At 50.8% G+C, this 19,869-nt stretch overlaps 1 protein-coding gene across 4 annotated transcripts in view; it reads left to right on the forward strand.

The window, feature by feature from the left end:
• Window positions 1-17,071, forward strand: part of MTMR4 (myotubularin related protein 4) — a 56,509-nt gene extending 39,438 nt beyond the window's left edge. For 3 of the 4 annotated variants that reach the window (XM_038157873.1, XM_038157874.1, XM_038157875.1), the window contains exons 8-19: window positions 2,638-2,751; window positions 7,944-8,140; window positions 8,353-8,481; window positions 9,516-9,627; window positions 10,067-10,262; window positions 10,709-10,894; window positions 11,689-11,859; window positions 11,968-12,122; window positions 12,476-13,682; window positions 14,014-14,124; window positions 14,379-14,467; window positions 14,841-15,018. In XM_038157873.1, coding sequence (XP_038013801.1) covers window positions 2,638-2,751; window positions 7,944-8,140; window positions 8,353-8,481; window positions 9,516-9,627; window positions 10,067-10,262; window positions 10,709-10,894; window positions 11,689-11,859; window positions 11,968-12,122; window positions 12,476-13,682; window positions 14,014-14,124; window positions 14,379-14,467; window positions 14,841-15,018 — 2,845 coding nt within the window. Of the gene's footprint in view, window positions 1-2,637; window positions 2,752-7,943; window positions 8,141-8,352; window positions 8,482-9,515; window positions 9,628-10,066; window positions 10,263-10,708; window positions 10,895-11,688; window positions 11,860-11,967; window positions 12,123-12,475; window positions 13,683-14,013; window positions 14,125-14,378; window positions 14,468-14,840 lie in introns of all 4 variants that reach the window. The other variant, XM_038157872.1, reaches the window with a different exon arrangement.
• Window positions 17,072-19,869: the final 2,798 nt, after the last annotated feature.

Below are 19,869 nucleotides of genomic sequence, written 5' to 3' on the forward strand. Positions count from 1 at the left end.
TCTCAAGAGCAGCTGTCTCCTAAGAGGAGCATCCTTCAGCTCTATAGGGACATACCTGTTAAAAAACACAGGCACACAAAAAATTTCAAAAAACCCCTTCTGAAAATCTAAATCTGCCCTATCTGCTCATTCTGTGATGTTTCAGGTAGCTCTCACACATGAGGAGTGACCTCCCTCCCAACAGCCATGTTTACTCAAAACTCAAGTGCCCTGAACTTAACCCTTTGTGTTGTTGCTGTTGTGGGAGCCTTATCCCCTCTAAAAACATTACTGAATCTACTGAGTGACGAATGCTGTAACAAAGGGAATTTTCAGTTATTCTACTTCGGAGCAGCTTAGGTCCAAAAGAAGAGTCAGAGACTTCTGTATGATTTTGCTGGTAGCACCAAGAAACACCTGGGTGTGTCTGAAAATGTCACCTTTGGTTCAGACACTTGTGTGTTCCGTGTGGAAGCAGCACGAGTCTCCCATGGGAATTTCTGCCCTTGCAGCCTTTCTGCTTCTCTTCCAGCCTCTGGGGATGCCATTACTGTCACTCCAGGGATTGGTAGTGTTGCCTCAATGCTGTCCTGTTTCTCTTTAGGCTTGGGGTTTGATCCATGCACATTCTGGTGGATGCTGGTCACTCTGAGCATCACAGTGTCAGCCCCACCTTCCCCTGGAAGTTGCCCACACTTTGTTCACAAGCTTAGCCTATTTAGGCCTTCTTAAAAAGCTTGTACCCTGAAACTTCGGGTGCCACAGATATCCTTCCTTGTATCAGTTTATGCGATACTGTTGAGCCAGGAGAGTTGCTTATCCTGGGTTTTCACTTCCTCTACTGTATGCCTCTGGAATTCTAACCTAGAAAGACATGTCTCTTTGTGTTGACCTTATTGCCTGTTTCTATGCACCCTGCTTGAATTTGGCTTCACTTCTTAAAGATGTCCTCTTTCCAACCTGAATTTTATTGATTTCTATCTTGCTGTTTCCCTAAGGCTACAGAGTTTTAGTGATTTAACTCTTGGAAGATACACTCCTGAGCCTCTCCTGGACTACCCCTCCCCAGTCTGTACTTTTAAGACATCACCCATGTTTCATCTGAAGTGCCAGGGAACTGTTCATGTATAGACTCAGCTATTTCAGAAGTTCCTCCAGACCTGAACAGGTGCTAATAACCCTCTCCAACATTCCTGCATCTTCAGTCATGCTTCACTGCTTCTCTAATTTCCTGACCACCTTTACTTATGGAATCTTAGGCATTTCAGAGATGTCCAAGCCCAGACATCCTACCACAAACAACCTGGTCTTCACTTTCTTAACTGACAGCTTTAATTTTGCTTCCTGAATTCCTCATCCTCACCCAGTTGTTTTTATCCCTTAGCTACCCTTGCTTTCTGCCTGGGGGCTCTCAGAGGAGCTGTCTAGACACTGCAGTGCCATTTTCTAACGTGGCAGGCAGTTCTTCACTAGCACTATAAACTAATACTGAATTGTGCCTGTTGCCATCAGCTGGAATAGCCTGGGCTCAGGAACACCAGACCACCCTCTGGAGCTTACTGGCTGGATCCTTTCACCCTCCTCACATTGCTCCCCATCTGCCCTGAAACATTCCTGCTAAATGATGTGGGATAGCCTTGAGCCAGAGCTGCTCTTTGATGTTCCTTGCCATGTACCCTCCTGTGCCTGCCTGGCTGCAGGGGCTCAGCTGGTCCAGCTCCCAGGCCCTGCTGTGTCTGAGCCTGCCCTTGGCCTGTGCTGGGAGCACCAGGGGCAGGGGAGGAGCTGCAGGAGCCAGAAACCCCCCCCCGTGCACTCCTGGAATTTTGTGTGTGCTACAATCCCAAAATGGTTTGTGGTGGAAGAGACCTTAAAGCCCATCCCATTCCACCCCCTGCCATGGGCAGGGACACCTTCCACTGTCCCAGGCTGCTCCAAGCCCCGTCCAGCCTCGCCTTGGACATTTCCAGGGATCCAGGGGCAGCCACAGCTTCTCTGGGCAGCCTGTGCCAGGCTCTCTACACCCTCCCAGTGAACAATTTTTTCCCAATATCCCATGTCACCCTGCCCTCTGGCAGTGCTTTCTGCTCTCAGAGTTCTCTTCTCACTGCTGGTACATGTTCAGATAGTTATAAGAATTTGATTTCTGGCACCCTACTAAACAAGTTATGATGTACATCTCACTCCTGTCAGTTTGTTTTCATACCCCCAGTCCCCACTGCTAAATTTCTGGGCAGATTTGTGTCTTCCTCACTGAACTATGTTTCGTGTTCTCTCAGGCAGAAAGTGGTTGGCCATTCTTTACCAGAAGCTCTGTGTGTACCTGCTACAAGAAAACAAAAACTCCATGGAAATTATTGACTATTCCCCTAAACGCTCATGAATTCTTAAAACCAGAGGTTGTTCCAAAGGCATCCTGAGAAGTACTAGGATATTTAGTATGAGCCCAGAGGTGAGGCCTGAGGTGAAAGGAGGTTGTCTTCTCTCAGCTCATTCCTGACAGCACGTTTTGTCTCACTTGTTGAGGCTGTGCTGAGACAGATATGAGGAGGAAGAGACAAAGTCCTGCACCTTGAGTTTGGGGAAATGTGAGCTGCTCTGGAGCAGATTTTTGATTGCTCAGTCCTCATCTTGCCTTTCATGCTTTCTCTTCTCCAGACTTTGTTCCAGTTATCCCCAGAAGCTGCTGGTCCCTGTCTGGATCACTGACAAGGAGCTGGAGAATGTGGCTTCATTCAGGTCATGGAAGAGGATCCCTGTGGTGGTATACAGGTAAATGCAAACCCAAATTCCCTCCCCCAAACCCATGACAGCTGCCGTGTCCTTGTAGTCCTGCAGGGGCTTTGGGACAGGGATGGCAGGAGAGCTGCTTGTCCTTTTGCATCCTGCTTGCAAAGGAGATGCTCCCAGGGCTCCTTCTCCCAGCACCATCTGCAGCAGGGGGTTTTCCAGAAGAGAGAAGCAGTGTTCCAGAACTGTCCTTTGCTGTTCTCAGTCAGATTTGAAGGTGTGGGTGACTTTCCTCCTACGGGAGATGTTGCAAGATTAGGTCAAATTAAAGTTCTCTCAGAGTTTCAAAATCTTTCCACATGTTGGTCCTTTTCTGGCTGCTACTTTGAAAAGAAATCCGAGCCAAAAGGAGCCTGCTGGGTGCCTTGTGCTCAGCAGGGTGTGCAGGCCTGGACAGACCTGGGAATGCCCAAATCTGCAGCTTCTCACGAGGGGCAGTGGAGGGGCAGCTCTGATTTCTGCTCTTTGATGACTAGGGACAGGACCCAAGGGAACGGCTGTGTCAGGGGCGTTTAGGTTGGATTTTAGGGAAAGGTTCTTCCCCCAGAGGGTGCTGGGCACTGCCCAGGCTGCCCAGGGAAAGGGCACGGCCCCGAGGCTGCCAGAGCTCCGGGAGCTCCCAGGGATGCCCGGGATGGGATTGTTGGGATATCTGTGCAGGCCCAGGGCCTGGACTGGATGATCCTTGGGGGTCCCTTCGAGTTTAGAATAATCTGTAATTCTATGAAATATTCCCTGACCAGCCTTCCAGAAATAATCTAGAGGGGGATGCAGGAGGCCATGCAGTCAATGGAGCAGGGCTCTGCAGGGTAGGGACTGGTTCCTCATTAAATGTGTCTCCCGGGAAACTGATGTGTTTGAAACCAACGGGAGGCTGATGGAAAGGGGCACCCAGGCAGTTGTGCTGTTGTAAAACGTACATTATGGTTTGTAGCCTTAGACTGTGTGTTAGCAGTCACCAAATCCAAATGTAAAAAAACCCTTAAAAGATCAGAGCTGCATTGGAAAATACAAAAGTCAGGAAGCAAAACCAATGAGTTTACAGGTACCTTAACTCTGCATTGTCACACTTCATGGCTTGCTGTTGGATGTGGCAAAACACTGTGTGTTCCTTCTAGAACTCAGCTCTGCAGCAGAGTGGGAATGAGCACAGCTTATTGGATGGAGCCTTTCCCTCCTTGTAGCCAACTCAGCTAAGAAGTTAATTGTATTTGTGATTCTTTTTGCTAAAAATGGCCTGGTGCTGGAGCTTGTCCCACTGTGCCTCCCCACCCAAGGGCAAAGCCATGTCTTTTTCGTACTCCAGCAATTATTTTGTTCCTTGCTTTACATCTCTGTAATGGTACCCAGTGATTTATGAGCTGAGTACAACTCTTTGCAGGCTGGGATCAGATTAGAAGACGCTGACAAGTGATGTTACAAGATGGGGCAAGTGATTGCCCATGTGTCTCTGACTTTCGTGCACTTTTTTTAGTCTTTGCCCTCAAGATTGAAGTCTTTGGAGCAGGAGGGTCCTTGAGGGTTGTGGCTGCTTCTGCAATGCCTTGTGCTGTGTGGAAATGAAAAGCCTGACACTCAGCTCCTCCTCCTCACTCGGAGCTCAGGAGAGAATGGATGGGTGCCTGCATCCCAAGGGACTCTGATAGACCTCAGAGCTTTTGGATAAGGCTGATCTCTCTGGGTCACAGTCAGAGCTGTAAAACATGACACCAAAGGTACCCCATTATCAGATTTCTTGAAAAAAGTATAATTTAGCTATTAAGCAAAACAGAAATTCAGGTCTCCATCTCAGTCCTCAGCGGAGATGCGCAGGAGAGATGCAGAAGCCTCCAGGCACAATCCACTTCTAAAACAAGGCAAAGGATGCAATCAATTATTTAGCTGAGTAGAGAGGCAGACGGGCATGGTGTGGCAGTTTTGGCTCTGTCTGCTCAGCCACCTTGAGGAGACCTTGGGCCTGTGGCAGCAGGAATGCTCCTCCCAATGCTCAGCGTCCCCTGGCAGGGGACAGCAGGCACTGCTCCACCCCACGCCTGAGCCTCGCTCTCGGGCTCTCACATTCTTCCACAGTGAGATGGGAGTTTATCCCAGCAATCTGGGAAATGGCGCACTTATACACACACACATCTCAGTTGGGAACCTTTAGCCTTGGCTCAGTAAACCCTCTCCAAGTTCTTTCTTGTGCTTTAAACCAAGCTCCTTGACTTGTCCAGGAAATAACAGAGAGACTTGGGAGATCATAGAATCATGGAATGGTTTGGGTTGGAAGGGACCTTGAGAATTGTCACTTCCAACCCCCCTGCTGCTGCCTTCCACTAAACTAGGTATTAATCTATTGTGGAGGATTGTTGGAGGTTAAACGGCATGTGCTGACAGTATCAGATGTGCTCTAGCCTTGTGCTCAGAATGAATCTGTGAGGAAAAACTCAACTGATAAACTACAGAGGCACTTCATATTGCAGCTTTGGACCATGAAAAGGTCTTGAGTCATTAAAACTAAACTGAGGATCCCTAAAGAATCATTTGCTCCATATAAGTTAAAACACTCTGGCACTTTCTGACATTCCAGTTTCAAGAAAGAAATGTTTTCCTTTGAGAAAAACCTCCCCCAAAACTCCCAGGTAAGAAAAGGCCTTAAATGGTTCCTGTGCTCGCGCTGGGGAGATGTGCAGGGAAGGCAGAGTCAGGTTCTGGTGCTCCCCTGCCCTGGGAGCTCCTTGCAAGCTCAGCTGTGGTTTTGGTTCCTCTGCTGGCACCTGCTGTACTTTCTGCTTGCTGGTGGCTTCACACGCATTGGTGCTGCCACATTTCCTTGTTTACTGGCGGGTCACTGTGTCCCTTGAAGGTCCCCAGCCGTTGTTCAGTGCTCAGAGGTTTGTGTTACCAAGAGTTTTGTGAGTTCAGCGTGACCGATCGGCAGCTTTGCCTGGAGCAGATGCAGTGCCCTGCACCCTGTCCTGCCCCCCAAGCTGCCTGTTGGGAGCAGTCCCTGGCACAGCACCTGCCTTTCCCAAAAACTAGATCAGGTGCTGTCTGGGAAAGTGTTGCTTGGCACAGGCCAGGAGCTGTGGGTGGCTCACAAACAGGCTTGGATGATCACAGGCTGGTGCTTAAGTCCACACCTTGGCTCTGTTTCATTTACTACTATAAACAAAGCCTTTGCTGCTCTCTGTTATCCATCCTTGAGTGATCCTGAAGGCAGGAATAGATCTCCTGGGAGTGACTGCTCTGCAAATCGCCTTGCAAAACAGAGCAGCACTTAAAAGTAAAGGGTCCCCACGGTGTTTTGGCTTGGCCAAACATGAACATTATTTCTTTGGAAGGCTTCAGTTTAAAGTCTTCATTGTTATTATCTGTGAGATGTCATTAAGGAAGCTATGTAAACTTACAGAGGGCAAGGTGACATGAGATATTGGGAAAAAAATTTTCCCTGTGAGGATGGTGAGGTCCTGGCACAGGGTGCCCAGAGCAGCTGTGTCTGCCCCTGGATGTGTCCAATGCCAGGTTGGACAGGGTTTGGAGAAACCTGGGACAGTGGAAGATGTCCCTGCCCATGAAGGGGGTGGAATGGGATGGGCTTTAAGGTTCCTTCCACCACAAACTATTCCTTGACTTTGTGGTCTCCAAGATAAATGCTGCAGCAGGGGCGATGGGATGGTTGAATATGGTTGGGGTGTGGGTCTGGTTGAGTTCAGGGCTGTTGAGTTCATTTTCCCATCTCCAAAAAGGACCAGGCAGCAGGAGCAGCACCTCAGGAAAACATAACAAATGGGATAGGGATGCAGGTGCTCTTTCCTGGTGCATCTTTGGAGCATCTGCTATCTTTGATTTCCTACACCCATTTGGGAGAATGGGTGACTGTCTCGTGGTCACTTGGTGAACCTGCCACCAAGTGTTGGAACCAGTTAGTAGTTCCACATTGCACTGTGGCTGTGAGTCCACTCTCGCGTTTTGTTTTTTGTCCAAGAAATACTTGTGTTTCTGAAACAGCATGACCATTCCTGTGCTTGCTTGCGTCTGTGCCACCCATCTCTGGAGCTTGGTTTGACTACAATGTGATCCTTTTTGAGAGGAGTTTGTGTCATTTTAGGATGGTTAAGATGTGAAGCCATAATATTTTATTTCTTACTCCTTTCCCAGTAACTGTTAGCACACCCTTAACCTTCATGCTTCTCTTGAGCACTGAGTTGAGGCTTTTGAGAGCTTCCCAGTGACTTCAAAGCCTCTGGGATCTGCACCAAACTGCTCCGTGTCACAGCTGGGATTATGCTTTGATCATCTGTAAATACTCTTCACTTATTAATGCTAAATTTCACACTCTCTGGGTCATTCTCTATCATCAGTAGCTTTGTCACATCACAGTCCCTTCCGTTTCCAGGCCGGTTGGGAGTGACTTGACCAGTGTGTTCATGTGAGAAATGCACTGATTCCTACTTCAGGCCTCCTTGTCAGTAAGCACAGCCAGGGTAGGGTTCACATTTAGGGGTTGTTGATAAACACCAGCTCAGGCCTCCACCCAGAAACTCCCTGGTCTGATGCCAAGTGAGCTCATCTTCCCAACTTACAGGTGATAAGTGAAATGGTTTAAAAACAGGTCTGTAATTGGAGGGAGGAAAAAAAGAAAGAGAAGGAGAGAACAGAACAGCCTTAAAATCAAGTGGAAGGTGTCCCTGCCCATGGCAGGTGGGTCAAACAAGATGATTGACTCAACCTACCTTCCAACCCCAACTATTCCATGATTCTATGAAATAATTATTACTTTCCCAAAATACAACCATAATGATTTTAAGTTCTTCTCTCTGGTTTAATTTGTAAATATAACATATCTATATACAATAATATCTATTTTATATATTTATAGGTTACAGGATATATTCATATATAAAAATAAAAGTCAGAGATTGAACTTGGGGATCTTGAAGGTCTTTTCCAACCTAAATGATTCTATATTATTGTAAATAAAACTATGAGGCTGGTTTAACCTCTCTGTCAGTGCTGCGGTGATGAAAAATGGTTATTTGCGATTTCCTGCCCTCTTTCACTTCTCAAAGAGCGTCAGTGCTATAGATAGAGCAGTGCAGCCAGGAGTAGCTCAGGTGTGGCTGTGCACCGGGAGTGTGTCCCAGGCCAGCCCCGTGCTCCCGGGGGCTCAGCGAGGCTCTGTGTCCCTGCAGACATACGCGCAACGGGGCGGTGATCGCGCGCTGCAGCCAGCCCGAGATCAGCTGGTGGGGCTGGCGGAACGCCGACGACGAGTACCTGGTGACATCCATCGCCAAAGCCTGTGCCTTGAACCCCGGAGCGAGGGCGTCGGCCGCCGCGCCGCATGCCGGGAGCAGCGACGGCAGCGAGCCCTGCGATGCCGACTTCGGTGAGATGGCTCCTGCCAGCCCTCCTGAATGGGGACATTGCAGAGGGGCTGCCAGCGCTTTGCCAGGGCAGGGCTTTACCCCAGTGTCCAGGGGGAGAACCTGGGCCCCATTGTGCTGTGACTGCGGTGTGTGGGTGGCTCTCTGGGCTCACTCACAGTGGCACTGGGAGGGAGGGAGGTGCCAGGAGCTCAGTCCCTGTGTGTCCCTGCAGACTCGTCCTTGACAGCGTGCTCGGGCGTGGAGAACGCAGGAACCCCTCAGAAGCTGCTGATCCTCGATGCCAGGTCCTACACAGCAGCCGTGGCCAACAGGGCCAAGGGAGGTGGCTGCGAATGCGAAGGTACCAAGGGCCAAGAACATCCTAGAGCATCTTCCTCCTGGGCCTGGCAGTGGCTCTTAGGGCACAGCTGGGGATTGGGACAGCATTTTGGTGCTTGGTCTCTGGGAGCACGTTTCCACACAGGGATCTGGACCGGCTGGATCAACAGGCCAAGGCCAATTGGATGAGGTTCAATAAGGCCAAGTGCTAGGTCCTGCATTTGGTTCACAACAGCCCCACTGGAATGTTCCAGACTGAGGCAGAGTGGCTGGAAAGCTGCTCAGTAGGAAGGACCTGGGGGTGCTGGTTGGCAGCAGCTGAACATGGGCCTAGATGTGCCCAGGTGAGCAACAGGTCGATGACACCTGAGCTGTACCAGCAACAATGGGGTCACAGGGCAGTGACAGTCCCCTTTATCTGGCCACTGGGGTGAGTTTTGTGCCCATTAGGACAAGAAAGACCATCAAGAGGGAATGGAGCTAGGGAAGGGTGTAGAGCACCAGGAACAGCTGAGGGAGCTGGGGAAGGGGCTCAGCCTGGAGAAAAGGAGACTCGGGAGGGACCTTCTGGCTCTGCACAATTCCTGCCAGGAAGGGGCAGCCAGGTGAGAGTCAGGCTCTGCTCCCAGGGAACAAGGCACAGGATGAGTGGAAGTGGCATCAAACTATGCCAGGGGAGGTTTAGGTTGGATATGGGGAAAATTTCTTCAGTGAAGTGTTGTCAGGCCCTGGCACAGCTGCCCAGGGCAGTGTTAAGAGTCCCCATCTGTGGAGGGCTTTAACAGCTCCATGGATATGGCACGTGGGGACGTGTGTCAATGATGGCTTTGGCAGTGCTGGGAAATGGTTGGACTCAATGACCTTGGAGGTTTTTCCCAACCTTAGTGACTCCATGAACACCAGGGGTGATGTCAGAGGGCTGGCTGCACTGTGGTGTGGAGGCAGTTGCTGCAGTAGCAGCAGAGTTGGATTTGATGGCCCTTGTGGGTCCCTTCCAGCTCAGAATGTTCTGTAGCTCCTGTAACTCTCTGTAAATGTTCCTGTCTCTTGTGTCAGAGTATTACCCCAACTGTGAAGTCGTGTTCATGGGCATGGCCAACATCCACTCCATCCGGAACAGCTTCCAGTATCTGCGTGCTGTCTGCAGTCAAGTGCCAGACCCTAGCAAGTGAGTGACTCTTCTCTAGCTGAGTTTGATGTTTGATGCCATATCTGTCAGTGACCTGGGGGGGGGGGGTGTTTCCACTCCATTTTCCTTTTTTTATCTCAGGTTTCTAACTGAGAAAATGGAAGGACGGGAAAGTGTTCGCAGTGCTTGAATGCTGCTAATTTAGATCCATTAATCCAGAAGGGATTGTGGCACTATCTCAGTGTCACTTGGTTGTGTGTATCCTCTGGGGGTTTCTAAAATGTGGGTGTATTTGAGAAAAATTTAATTTGGGGTTGGATTCTTTGCCCTTCTTTCCAGGCTCCCTGGCTCCTCTGGGACATGTTCTAGAAAAGACTGATTTTTGCTGAGGACTCCCAGGAAAGCTGAAGTTAAAATGTATTTTTTTTTCTTCGGTAGAGAGCTAAGCAACCATTCTTGCCTTTTTTCCCCTTTGCAGCTGGCTTTCGGCCCTGGAGAACACCAAGTGGCTGCAGCATCTGTCAGTCATGCTGAAGGCAGCAGTGCTGGTCTCCAGTGCCGTGGACAGAGAAGGGCGTCCGGTGCTGGTTCACTGCTCCGACGGCTGGGACAGGACTCCGCAGATTGTGGCGCTGGCAAAGATTCTCCTGGACCCTTACTACAGGACCATGGAGGTAGGATTGTGCTCTGGTGCAGTTCATGTCTGTTCAAAGGCAGCTTTTATCTCAGAATCCCTATGGAAAGGAGCAGCACTGCATTTGGAATAAGCTTAGTGGTGTTTCTGAGCTGCTGTGGTGAGTGTTGAGATTTCCCTGTTGTCTTCCTGTCTGTTTTGGGTGAACTGTTCCTCATTCCTCTGCCCAGCCTGAGGAAGTGCTGTGGGAAATACCATCTTGTGCTCAAAGTTCAGCTGCTTCCCTCTTCTGAATTCTCTGACCTGGTTACTGCACAGACATAACAACTGTTAGTTTGTGTCTGGAAACCTCCAACCCTGGTGAGCTTTGCTCCCAAACCAGGCACCGCAGCAGCCTCCTTCCCAGCTTTTCCTGATGGATGGGGCTTGCTTTGTCCTGCCGCATGTTCTCAAAGTGTCTGCAGTTGTTTTTTCTTTTAATCACAGGGCTTCCAGGTGCTGGTTGAATCCGACTGGCTGGACTTTGGTCACAAGTTTGGGGATCGCTGTGGACACCAGGAGAAGGTGGAGGATCAGAACGAGCAGTGCCCAGTTTTTCTCCAGTGGCTGGATGCTGTTCATCAGCTTCTGAAGCAATTTCCCTGCCTCTTTGAATTTAATGAAGCTTTTCTGGTAAGAAATACTTGTGAGCAGAGACAGAGGGAAGGTCATGATGTTTTACAGTACTGGAGTTGAAAGAAAAGATGTCTGCAGAACCTGGGACATAGTGATGTGATCAAAGAATCCCAGAATGGTTTGGGTTGGAAGGGAACTTAAAAGCCCATCTCATTCCATCCATCCCCTGCCGTGGACAGCAACACCTTTCACTACTCCAGATGGCTCTGTCCAGCCTGGCCTTGGACACCTTCAGGGATGGGACAGCCACAGCTACTCTGGGCAGCCTGGTCCACGGCCTCACCACCCTCACAGGGAACAATTTCTCTGCAACATCTCATCTAAATTTGTTTTCTTTTAGTTTAAATCTGTTCTCTTGTGAAGGGGTGGTGGAGAGTTAATATACTCTGGTTTTCCTGAATCCCTTCCCCAGCCCCTTTCCACCCCAGGGAATTCAGATGCCAGCAGCAGCACTGGTTTGATTTGCATATCTCAGAGCTATATGGGTCTGAAATATGTTTTAAAAAATAAAATAGGGGAAAAAAATTAATCTCTGTCTTGCCAACAAAGGCAGGACAGGGTTCTAGAGAGTCATTTGGTTCTAGAGGGATGGGTTTGGTATCAGCTGAGTGTTACTTTCCCTTCAGTTGAAGTGATCCCTGTCCTGCCCAGTGTGGAAGCAAGGACAGCAGTGAGGTCAGCCAGGGTAGGCAGTGCATGAGCCATTCCAGAGGAGGGGAAGACATGTCTCCTGTAGGCAGGAGCCCCCTTTTCCCCGTGGCTCTGAGTGTGGCTCCCCCTCCCTGCCACAGGTGAAGCTGGTGCAGCACACGTATTCCTGCCTCTATGGGACCTTCCTGGGGAACAGCCCCTGTGAGCGCGAGATGCACAACATCTACAAGCGCACGTGCTCCGTGTGGTCCCTGCTGCGGGCTGGCAACAAGAACTTCCACAACCTGCTCTATATGCCCGGATCCGAGCAGGTCAGTAGAGCTCCTGACCCCACTTTCCAGGCTTTTCCCCTGACAGGCACTGGGGAGGGGCTGAAGGGGTTTCCAAGGCATTGGGCTCTGACACAGGCATTGTCACAGGTGCTGCATCCCGTGTGTCACGTGCGCGCCCTGCACCTCTGGACAGCTGTGTACCTCCCGGCCTCCTCGCCACATCCTCTGGGACAGGAGGACATGGACATCTACATGCCCCCTGGATCTCAGAGCCAGGACTTCAGTGGCAGGTGTTTGGACAGGTAAGAGCTTAAAGCTTCAGGCTCAGAGTGTTGCATACCCACAGCTCTTCCTGCCCTTCTTGTAGTTTCTTGTAGTTTCCCTGTTGTTGTTCTCATCTTCGCTGTGGGAGCAAGAGCTCTGTAGCAGTGCCCCAGCCACTCAGAGAAGGAATTGAGGTCCCTGCTGCAACCCTAAGGCAGGAGGCCACACTGTGGTATTGTGCATTTCTTTCAGCTCCTGCAGCTGCACTTCCCATCTCCACCGACCCCTGGAGCTGTAATGGGGAATATTTCCCCGCCCTCATCTTTTTTGAGTGAAACCAGGGAAGTTTTGGGGGGGTTATTGTGAGATTTGCTTTGCTTTTGGGTTCTAGATTACCAAAGACAAGATCTATGGATGACCTGCTCTCAGCCTGTGACTCCAGCAGCCCTCTGACCCGCACATCCAGTGACCCCAACCTGAACAACCACTGTCAGGAGGTGCGGGTGGGCTTGGAAGCCCGGCATGCCAACACTGAAGGGGTTGAAGGTGCTGCAGTGGCCACAGGAGAGGCACAGCCCAGGGAGGAGGAGGAGGAGAACCCTCCCCTGCAAGGCAGCAGCCATGCTGAGCACAAAGGGCCGAGCAGGCAGCTGGGCAGCCAGTCTGCTGTGCCAGCCAGCAGTGTCCCTGTGGAGGTGGAAGAGGGCAATGGAATGCTCACGGAGGAACTGGATGACAGAGGTCCAGATCCAAATCCTTCTGAACAGGAAAACAGTGACAAGGTTTCCACCAGTTCTGGAAGGCATTTAGAAACCTGTCCTCAGGAACCTTTGAAGGCTGCTGGCACTGTGTCCGACGGAGGAGGCTGTCCTAAAAGAATCACCGCCTGCCCAGACATTTCCAGCCACGAGTCCCTGGCACCAGGCACCCCTTCTCAGGACATCCCAGGCCCTGCCCTGGGTATCCCATGCCCAGATGCAGACAAGGGCAGAGGTGATGCTGGCCGGAGCATGCCTTTTGAGGAGCCTGCGCAGCCAGGGAGGCTCCTGCTGGAGCAATGGCACAAGCCCATTTCCCAGAGCCAAAGCAGCGAGTTCTCCTTCCTGGGGTGCAACTGGGACAGTTTTCAAGGCATGGTGACATCGCTTCCCAATGGGGAGCCCACACCCAGACACCTCCTCTCCTATGGCTGCTGCAGCAAGAGGCTGAGCAGCAAACCCCTGCGGGCCCCAGGCCTGTGTCTCAGTGGCCCATGGTCTGGCAGGGAAGGTGGGAAGCCCTCGGCCTGTGCTGGCCATGTGAGCACACATTTTGGGAAGCCCAGCCGTTTGTGGCTGCCCTGTCACCTGAAACAAGCCTCTGGTGCCAAGCACCTGCCACCAAAATGTCCTTCTCCTGTGCCTCCTGTCTACCTGGACGATGACGGGCTGCCCTTCCCCACGGATGTGATCCAGCACCGGCTGCGGCAGATTGAGGCCAGCTACAAGCAGGAGGTGGAGCAGCTGCGCCGGCAGGTGCGGGAGCTGCAGCTGCGCCTGGACATTCGCCACTTCTGTGCCCCTCCGGCCGAGCCCCCCATGGACTACGAGGATGACTTTGTGAGTACAGGCCACTCACACCCCACGCCAGGTCCCTGTACCCCTGTACACCTCCCTCTCCAAGCCACAGCTCTCCATACCTTTGGGAGGGGGTGGGAAACATTGTTCCTCTGTCAGTCGTGTCCCTGTCTTGGCCATGTCCTCCTCCACCCAGAGGTATCTCTGCTGCTCGAGGACCAAACTCCTACACATTCATGGATGCTTTGCCCCATGTCTGGGGTCTTGGGAGCCACCCGGGTGCCCCCACCAGCACAGAGTGTGTGGAGCAGGGCGTGTCCTGGAGTATGTGCCCAGCAGCAGAGGGAATTGGTGACCTGGTCTCGTTTTGCAGACGTGTCTTAAGGAATCAGACGGCAGTGACACGGAGGATTTCTGTTCAGACCACAGTGAGGACTGTTTGTCAGAAGCAAGCTGGGAACCTGTGGATAAGAAGGAGACTGAGGTATGTGTCCCATCATGGAGCTGTGATGCAGTGGGAGGGAGTGTTTTTTGCAGCTGACCTGGGTGGGCACAGCAGCAGAGAGTGGTCTGGAAGTGAGGCAGTGAGCATGTCCTTGATACATCCTCTGCAGCTAATGGCTCAGGTGGGGTAGGCTCACTGCGACGTGTGGCCCAAAGCCACCCCCAGCTTGCCCGGAGCTGTCACTGGGGGGGGGGAGGAGGTTACAGATGGGAGCTAACTGGTGTCTGCCCTAGGTCACGCGGTGGGTCCCAGACCACATGGCCTCACACTGCTTCAACTGTGACTGTGAGTTCTGGCTGGCCAAACGGAGGCACCATTGCAGGTAAAAATGTGGGCCCATCCTCCCCTCAGCCTGGTGTCACAAAATGCCCCTTTGCCAGGTCTGTTCCCTCCAGCTCCCCGGAGAAGCTTTTAGGTCTTTCCACTACATGCCAGGCCTCATCAGTTCCCTGCAGAGTTCCATTCTACGTTGTTCTTGTTTCTATTTATCCAAGGCCTTTGATCCATTTTTGGGACAACAATGAGTCCCTGTCAGCAGTAGCAGTTTGCTTGCACTGCTGACCACAGTATAAAAAACACATTTACAGTCCTCAGTCAGGCTAGTGCTTTGCCCTGACCTGGACCCTTTGTACTTGCTAAACTTCTGCTGTGGTGGTCTGAGCTCTCTTCTCACTGGCTTTCTTGCTCCTTGACAGGAACTGTGGGAATGTGTTCTGTGCTACCTGCTGCCATCTGAAGCTGCCCATACCTGATCAGCAGTTGTACGACCCTGTCCTCGTTTGTAATTCCTGTTTTGACCATATCCAAGTGTCTCGTGCCAGGGAGCTCATGAGCCAACATATGAAGAAACCCATTGCCACAGCTTCCAGCTGAATGCCAGACAAGGGACCTGTCTAACCCCAGCCTTTTCTCTCGTGGGTTTGAAGGGTGACTCTGCCTCCAGGGTAACTGTGAAGGCCTTTGGTGCAACACTTGAACACCAAGCTGGAATGCACTGTCTGCAGCAGCCTCGCTGCTGGGCTGGAGCAGAGGAGCTCAGATCAGAGTTTGCTGTGTCCCCACCCCGGAGCTGGTGGGCCCGTGTGTTGTAGCCCTGATGGCCTAGGGCTGAGAGAAGATCACAACCTCTTCCTTTTGTGGGCTGGAAAGCAACGTTTCCACAGCTGTTTGCCTGTGCGAAGTCCCCCCAAAGCAATAGAAAGGCATGTTTAGAACCACCTCCCCCTCCAAAGGCAGGCTGCTGTGTGAGAAGGAAGAGGGCAAGCTCCCGATGGTCCCATGAGCGTTGGAAGGGCCTCAGCCTGGAGCAGATCTGTAGATTTTCTTCCCATGAGTGTGATTTGTGATCAGCTTGGTGAACAAGACTCACTAGCCATCACTAATTGATTTTCTCTCGGGCTCTGAAGAGAAATTCATTCCAGCTGAAAAGGGCTGAGCAGATCGTGCCCATTTTCAGGCTCCGCTGAGATTGGTGTCACACTGGACTTTGTCCCTGCCCCCAACAACATGGGGAGATGGGAGATTGGCTTTTCACTTCTGCTCTGCCCCTCCGCTTTGTCTGCGGTTGTGTCACAGCCTGGTGCTAACACAGGAATGGCACCTTGATCCTCTCCTGGCATGGAAACAGAACTTGTGTTCCTGTGTTGCTCCTCCTCCCCTTTTCTGCCCTCAGCTCTCCACTTCCTACTGCTCTTTATCCTGAAAACTTGATACCTTGAGGGTATAGGCCATAATGTGTTGTTTTACCTCCTGGAATGTGCTGTCTGGTGTATGTGAGGGTTTCAGTCCAAATGCTGCTATATATTTCTGTGCACTTAATGTAACCCGAAGAAGGGAGAATGAAGCATCGATACCAAAACGGGGGTGGGGAAGGACACAGGCTGACATAGACACTACGGTCTGTGCTTTTCACTTTAGGATGTACAGCTGCAGTGATAACCATGACATGTGGCATTTGTTCAGTGGTGGAAACAATCTCTCTGACTTGCCCCAGTGCTACCTGAAATGCCTCTTGAATTTGACTTCTTTTTTTGTTTCCTGTACAGCGGTCAAAGTTCAGAGTTGCCAACTTGTAAATGCCTCTCTGCTTCTTCTTTAAACTAGGGAGCAGGAATCCCAACTCCTAAGGACAAAGAACTGGGTTTAGAAAGGAAGAATGGTTTATAAAGTGGGCTTCAGTGGGCTTGTAATCCCTAGATCCCTTGGGGAGCATCCATCCTGCCTCCTCTGTAAGGCATCTGTGGATACTAGTCAGGAAGAAGAGTTTGAAAGTGGGGCGTTTCTTTGCAGAAATGTAGGTTTTCTTTCCAATATGTTCTGCACTTCAGGAGCTGAGACTCGGTTTATGGCAGGGAGAACCTTGGTCTGCTAACAAGGCAAAGGACTTGACACTTTGATGATCACAACATCTCCCAGATCTTTTGGTAATGTTTGTCATCTCCATCAGAAGGAGTGAAATAAGGACCCTTTCCTGCACTTTGATTTGTCAGCCTCTGGTTTTGTAAATCCTGATGTGTAAGTGAAGCTCCTCTTCTGAAGACCCTGTACTTATTTAGACTTTGCTTCTTTTCCATACTGGGAACGACCAACTTGGCTCTGGGAAGAGAAGGCACCTTGCTTCAGATTCTCCCCTGCCTTGTACCTTGCAGTCATTGCTGGACATGGAAGCGTGATCGTTGGCCTGGCAGAAGGAACTTGGATTTGCTCATGTTTTGCACGTGTTGGAATGACTGCAAGTGATGAGGAAGCCAGAAACCAGGTACTGCTGGCCCTCCCATTCAGGCCATTAGTCCAAACTGCTTTTAGCTCTTGTGAGTTTCAGTGTCACAATGTGCTGGCCAAAAACTCCAGTCAGTTTGATGGCATTGTGACAAACAAAATGTGCTGTACAACTCGATACAGTCGAAATAAAATCTCTATATTAGTGCTGCTGGGTTTGGCCCCTTCTTTCCTCTGTGGGGAGTTCTGCTTGCCCAGGGGGTTTCAAGCTGCTGTTACTCACCCCCTCTTCCTTTGATTAAGGTGTGTTAGGGATTTAATATCCCTTCTCACAATCAGAATCACAGGTAGGGCACAGAACACCTCTGCCCTCTTCCAGACAAACCTGCAGGATGTTATTCCCAGGATAACCAGGGCCTTCCAGCCTCTCCTACAAGGACTCAAGGAATTGTTTTCTTTCTAAGGAAGCATTGTTAGGCAGGACTCCCTGCTATGAGGAAAGGCTGAGAGAGTTGGGATTGTTCACCTGGAGAAGAAAAGATTCCAGGGAGACCATAGAGCCCCTCCCAGTGTCTAAAGGAGCTCCCAGAGAGGGACTTTACACAAGGGAGGGAGGGACAGGACACAGGGAATGGCTTCCCACTGCCAGAGGGCAGGGATGGATGGGATATTGGGAAGGAATTGTTCCCTGGGAGGGTGGGCAGGCCCTGGCACAGGCTGCCCAGAGCAGCTGTGACTGCCTCTGGATCCCTGGAAGTGTCCAAGGCCAGGCAGGATGGGGCTTGGAGCAGCCTGGGATGGCAGAAGGTGTCCCTGCCCATGGCAGGGGGTGACACTGGATGGGCTTCAAGGTCCTTCCAACCAAATCATTCTTTGATTCTATGATCCCCTCACTCCTCAGTGATGTTTTCTTACCACTTGTTCCAGGTGGGTGTGTGGGTGGTTCCTCTGTGCAGGATTGTGGGTGGCAGAGTTGTGCTTTGTCAGGTGCATGGTGCTGCAGGTCAGTTATAGTTTGTGATGGAGCCAGAGAGAATCTCCTGGAACGCCTGTCCTCAATTCAAAGATCCAGGGATACTGAAATTCAGCAGATCCCTGGTAAACTACTCCCTCCGTTCGGCTCAGGTGTTCCTATCGGACAGGTGATACCTAAAGGCCTCGTATCAGAAATGTGGGGAACAGGACAGTTTGTCACATTAAAATGTGAACCATTGTTCCTCACAGTCACATGCAGTCAGCTCAGGAGGCTGCTTTTGCTGGAGATTGTAAAACTGAGACAAAGGTGTTTAAATGAGATTATTTCTAGAAACCAGATAAATCAGTGAAATTATAGCCTTGCAAACACTTGAATACAGATTTGTGGTGTAAAATGGAATTGGTACTACCCAACTGACATGAGAATTATAAAGAGTTTAGAGGGGTAGCTTCTCTATGGAATGTGCAGTCACTGCCCCAGGGAGGCAAGGGCTCGGCTTTGAGGAATTCCCTCAGGCAGCTGCTGACCCTCAGAGAGAATCCCTGACTGCTGACCCGAGGATGAGACTCTGCTGACCCTTGGCAGGGCTCCAGCCCAGTCCAATCTATCTGTGGTCAAACTATGTTATTAACCATGGCTGGGCAGTATCTGACCTGCTGCCCACCACAGCCACCACAGATGTGAAAGGCTGGTCACACTGGGACTGCCTGCGGCAGGACACTTGTTGGATGGGCTGGTCCCTGCTGTGGTGGGTGCTCTGCTGCAGCAAGACTGCTCAATATTAGTCACGACCAGCATTTTTGCAATAAAAGGCCATTTATTATTAACTTCCATCTTTAGCAGTCCCAATGTCATCTGGAGAGGCAGAAGAAGGCTGACTGCTGTGACCTGTTGACTTCTTATCCCCAGCAGGGAAAATACCATAGCAGAATTCCCCCATGCCATGTGCAGTTTAAATAAATAATTATTTATAAGTAGTATTTATTAAGTAACAAGCTGCTGGGACCCTTGTGGCTAGTGTCACGTCAGCCTGGCCACCCCAGTGAGGAGCACTGAACTCTCCTGCTTATTAAGCATGGAGGGAAGTGTTATCACTACAGGAACATAAAGCCCTCGTTGCCAACACGTTCAACCTGCAGTAATCAATATCTGCCGAAATGGGTCTGAACCCAGCACAAACAGGGACATCAAAGCCTTCCCCATCCACGCACCAACTGCCAGGAATCCTTGGTGAATTAACAACTGGGGCTGCGTGTGATGTGCCACGCTATCTCAGCAGCCGCTGAACAAAATAAACACACATTTCAGTGTAGTGAGAAGCCAGGTCAGGATGGCAAGGGCTGGGGTTACTCAGGTGTGTTAATGGGTAACAGTGAAACAGCTGGGGATGTGGAGGAAGAAGAGGAGGAGGAAGGTGATGGCCTTGTGAACCCTGCAAGTCCTGCGCAGGAGACAGTTTAAAGTGAGGGACACAGGCAGGAAGGATTTCCAAGCTTTCTAAGTGTGTGAGTGTCTGCCCATTTTCAGTGATAGTTCACACATTTCACTCCCAAAATCTTGGGCTTCTATGAAAGTGAACTTGGGGTGCTGCCATTTGTTTATGGGACCTCTGGTGTCTCTGTGTATCCTTAGATAAAATAATTGTCTGTAGATGAAAGATGCTGCACACATCCTCCAGTATGTTTAAAGTTACCATAATTTGAAACAAAAAGAGTTGACAAAAGCAGTGCCCAGCTTCAGTCTCACCAAGCTCAGGCTGCTCATGCAGCTTTAGTCTCCATCACTGCCAAGGCCACCACTGACCCATGTCCCCAAGTGCCTCATGAACAGGGCTGTTAAACCCCTCCAGGGCTGGGGACTGCACCACTGCCCTGGGCAGCTGTGCCAGGGCTGGACAACAAATTCCAGGAAGGAATTTCCCCAAAATCCAACCTGAGGCTCCCCTGGCCCAGCCTGAGGCCGTTCCCTCTCCTCCTGTCCCTGTTCCCTGGAGCAGAGCCCGACCCCCCCGGCTGTCCCCTCCTGGCAGG

Source organism: Motacilla alba, chromosome 19 (genome assembly GCF_015832195.1).
Source record: "Motacilla alba alba isolate MOTALB_02 chromosome 19, Motacilla_alba_V1.0_pri, whole genome shotgun sequence".
Classification (NCBI taxonomy): domain Eukaryota; kingdom Metazoa; phylum Chordata; class Aves; order Passeriformes; family Motacillidae; genus Motacilla; species Motacilla alba.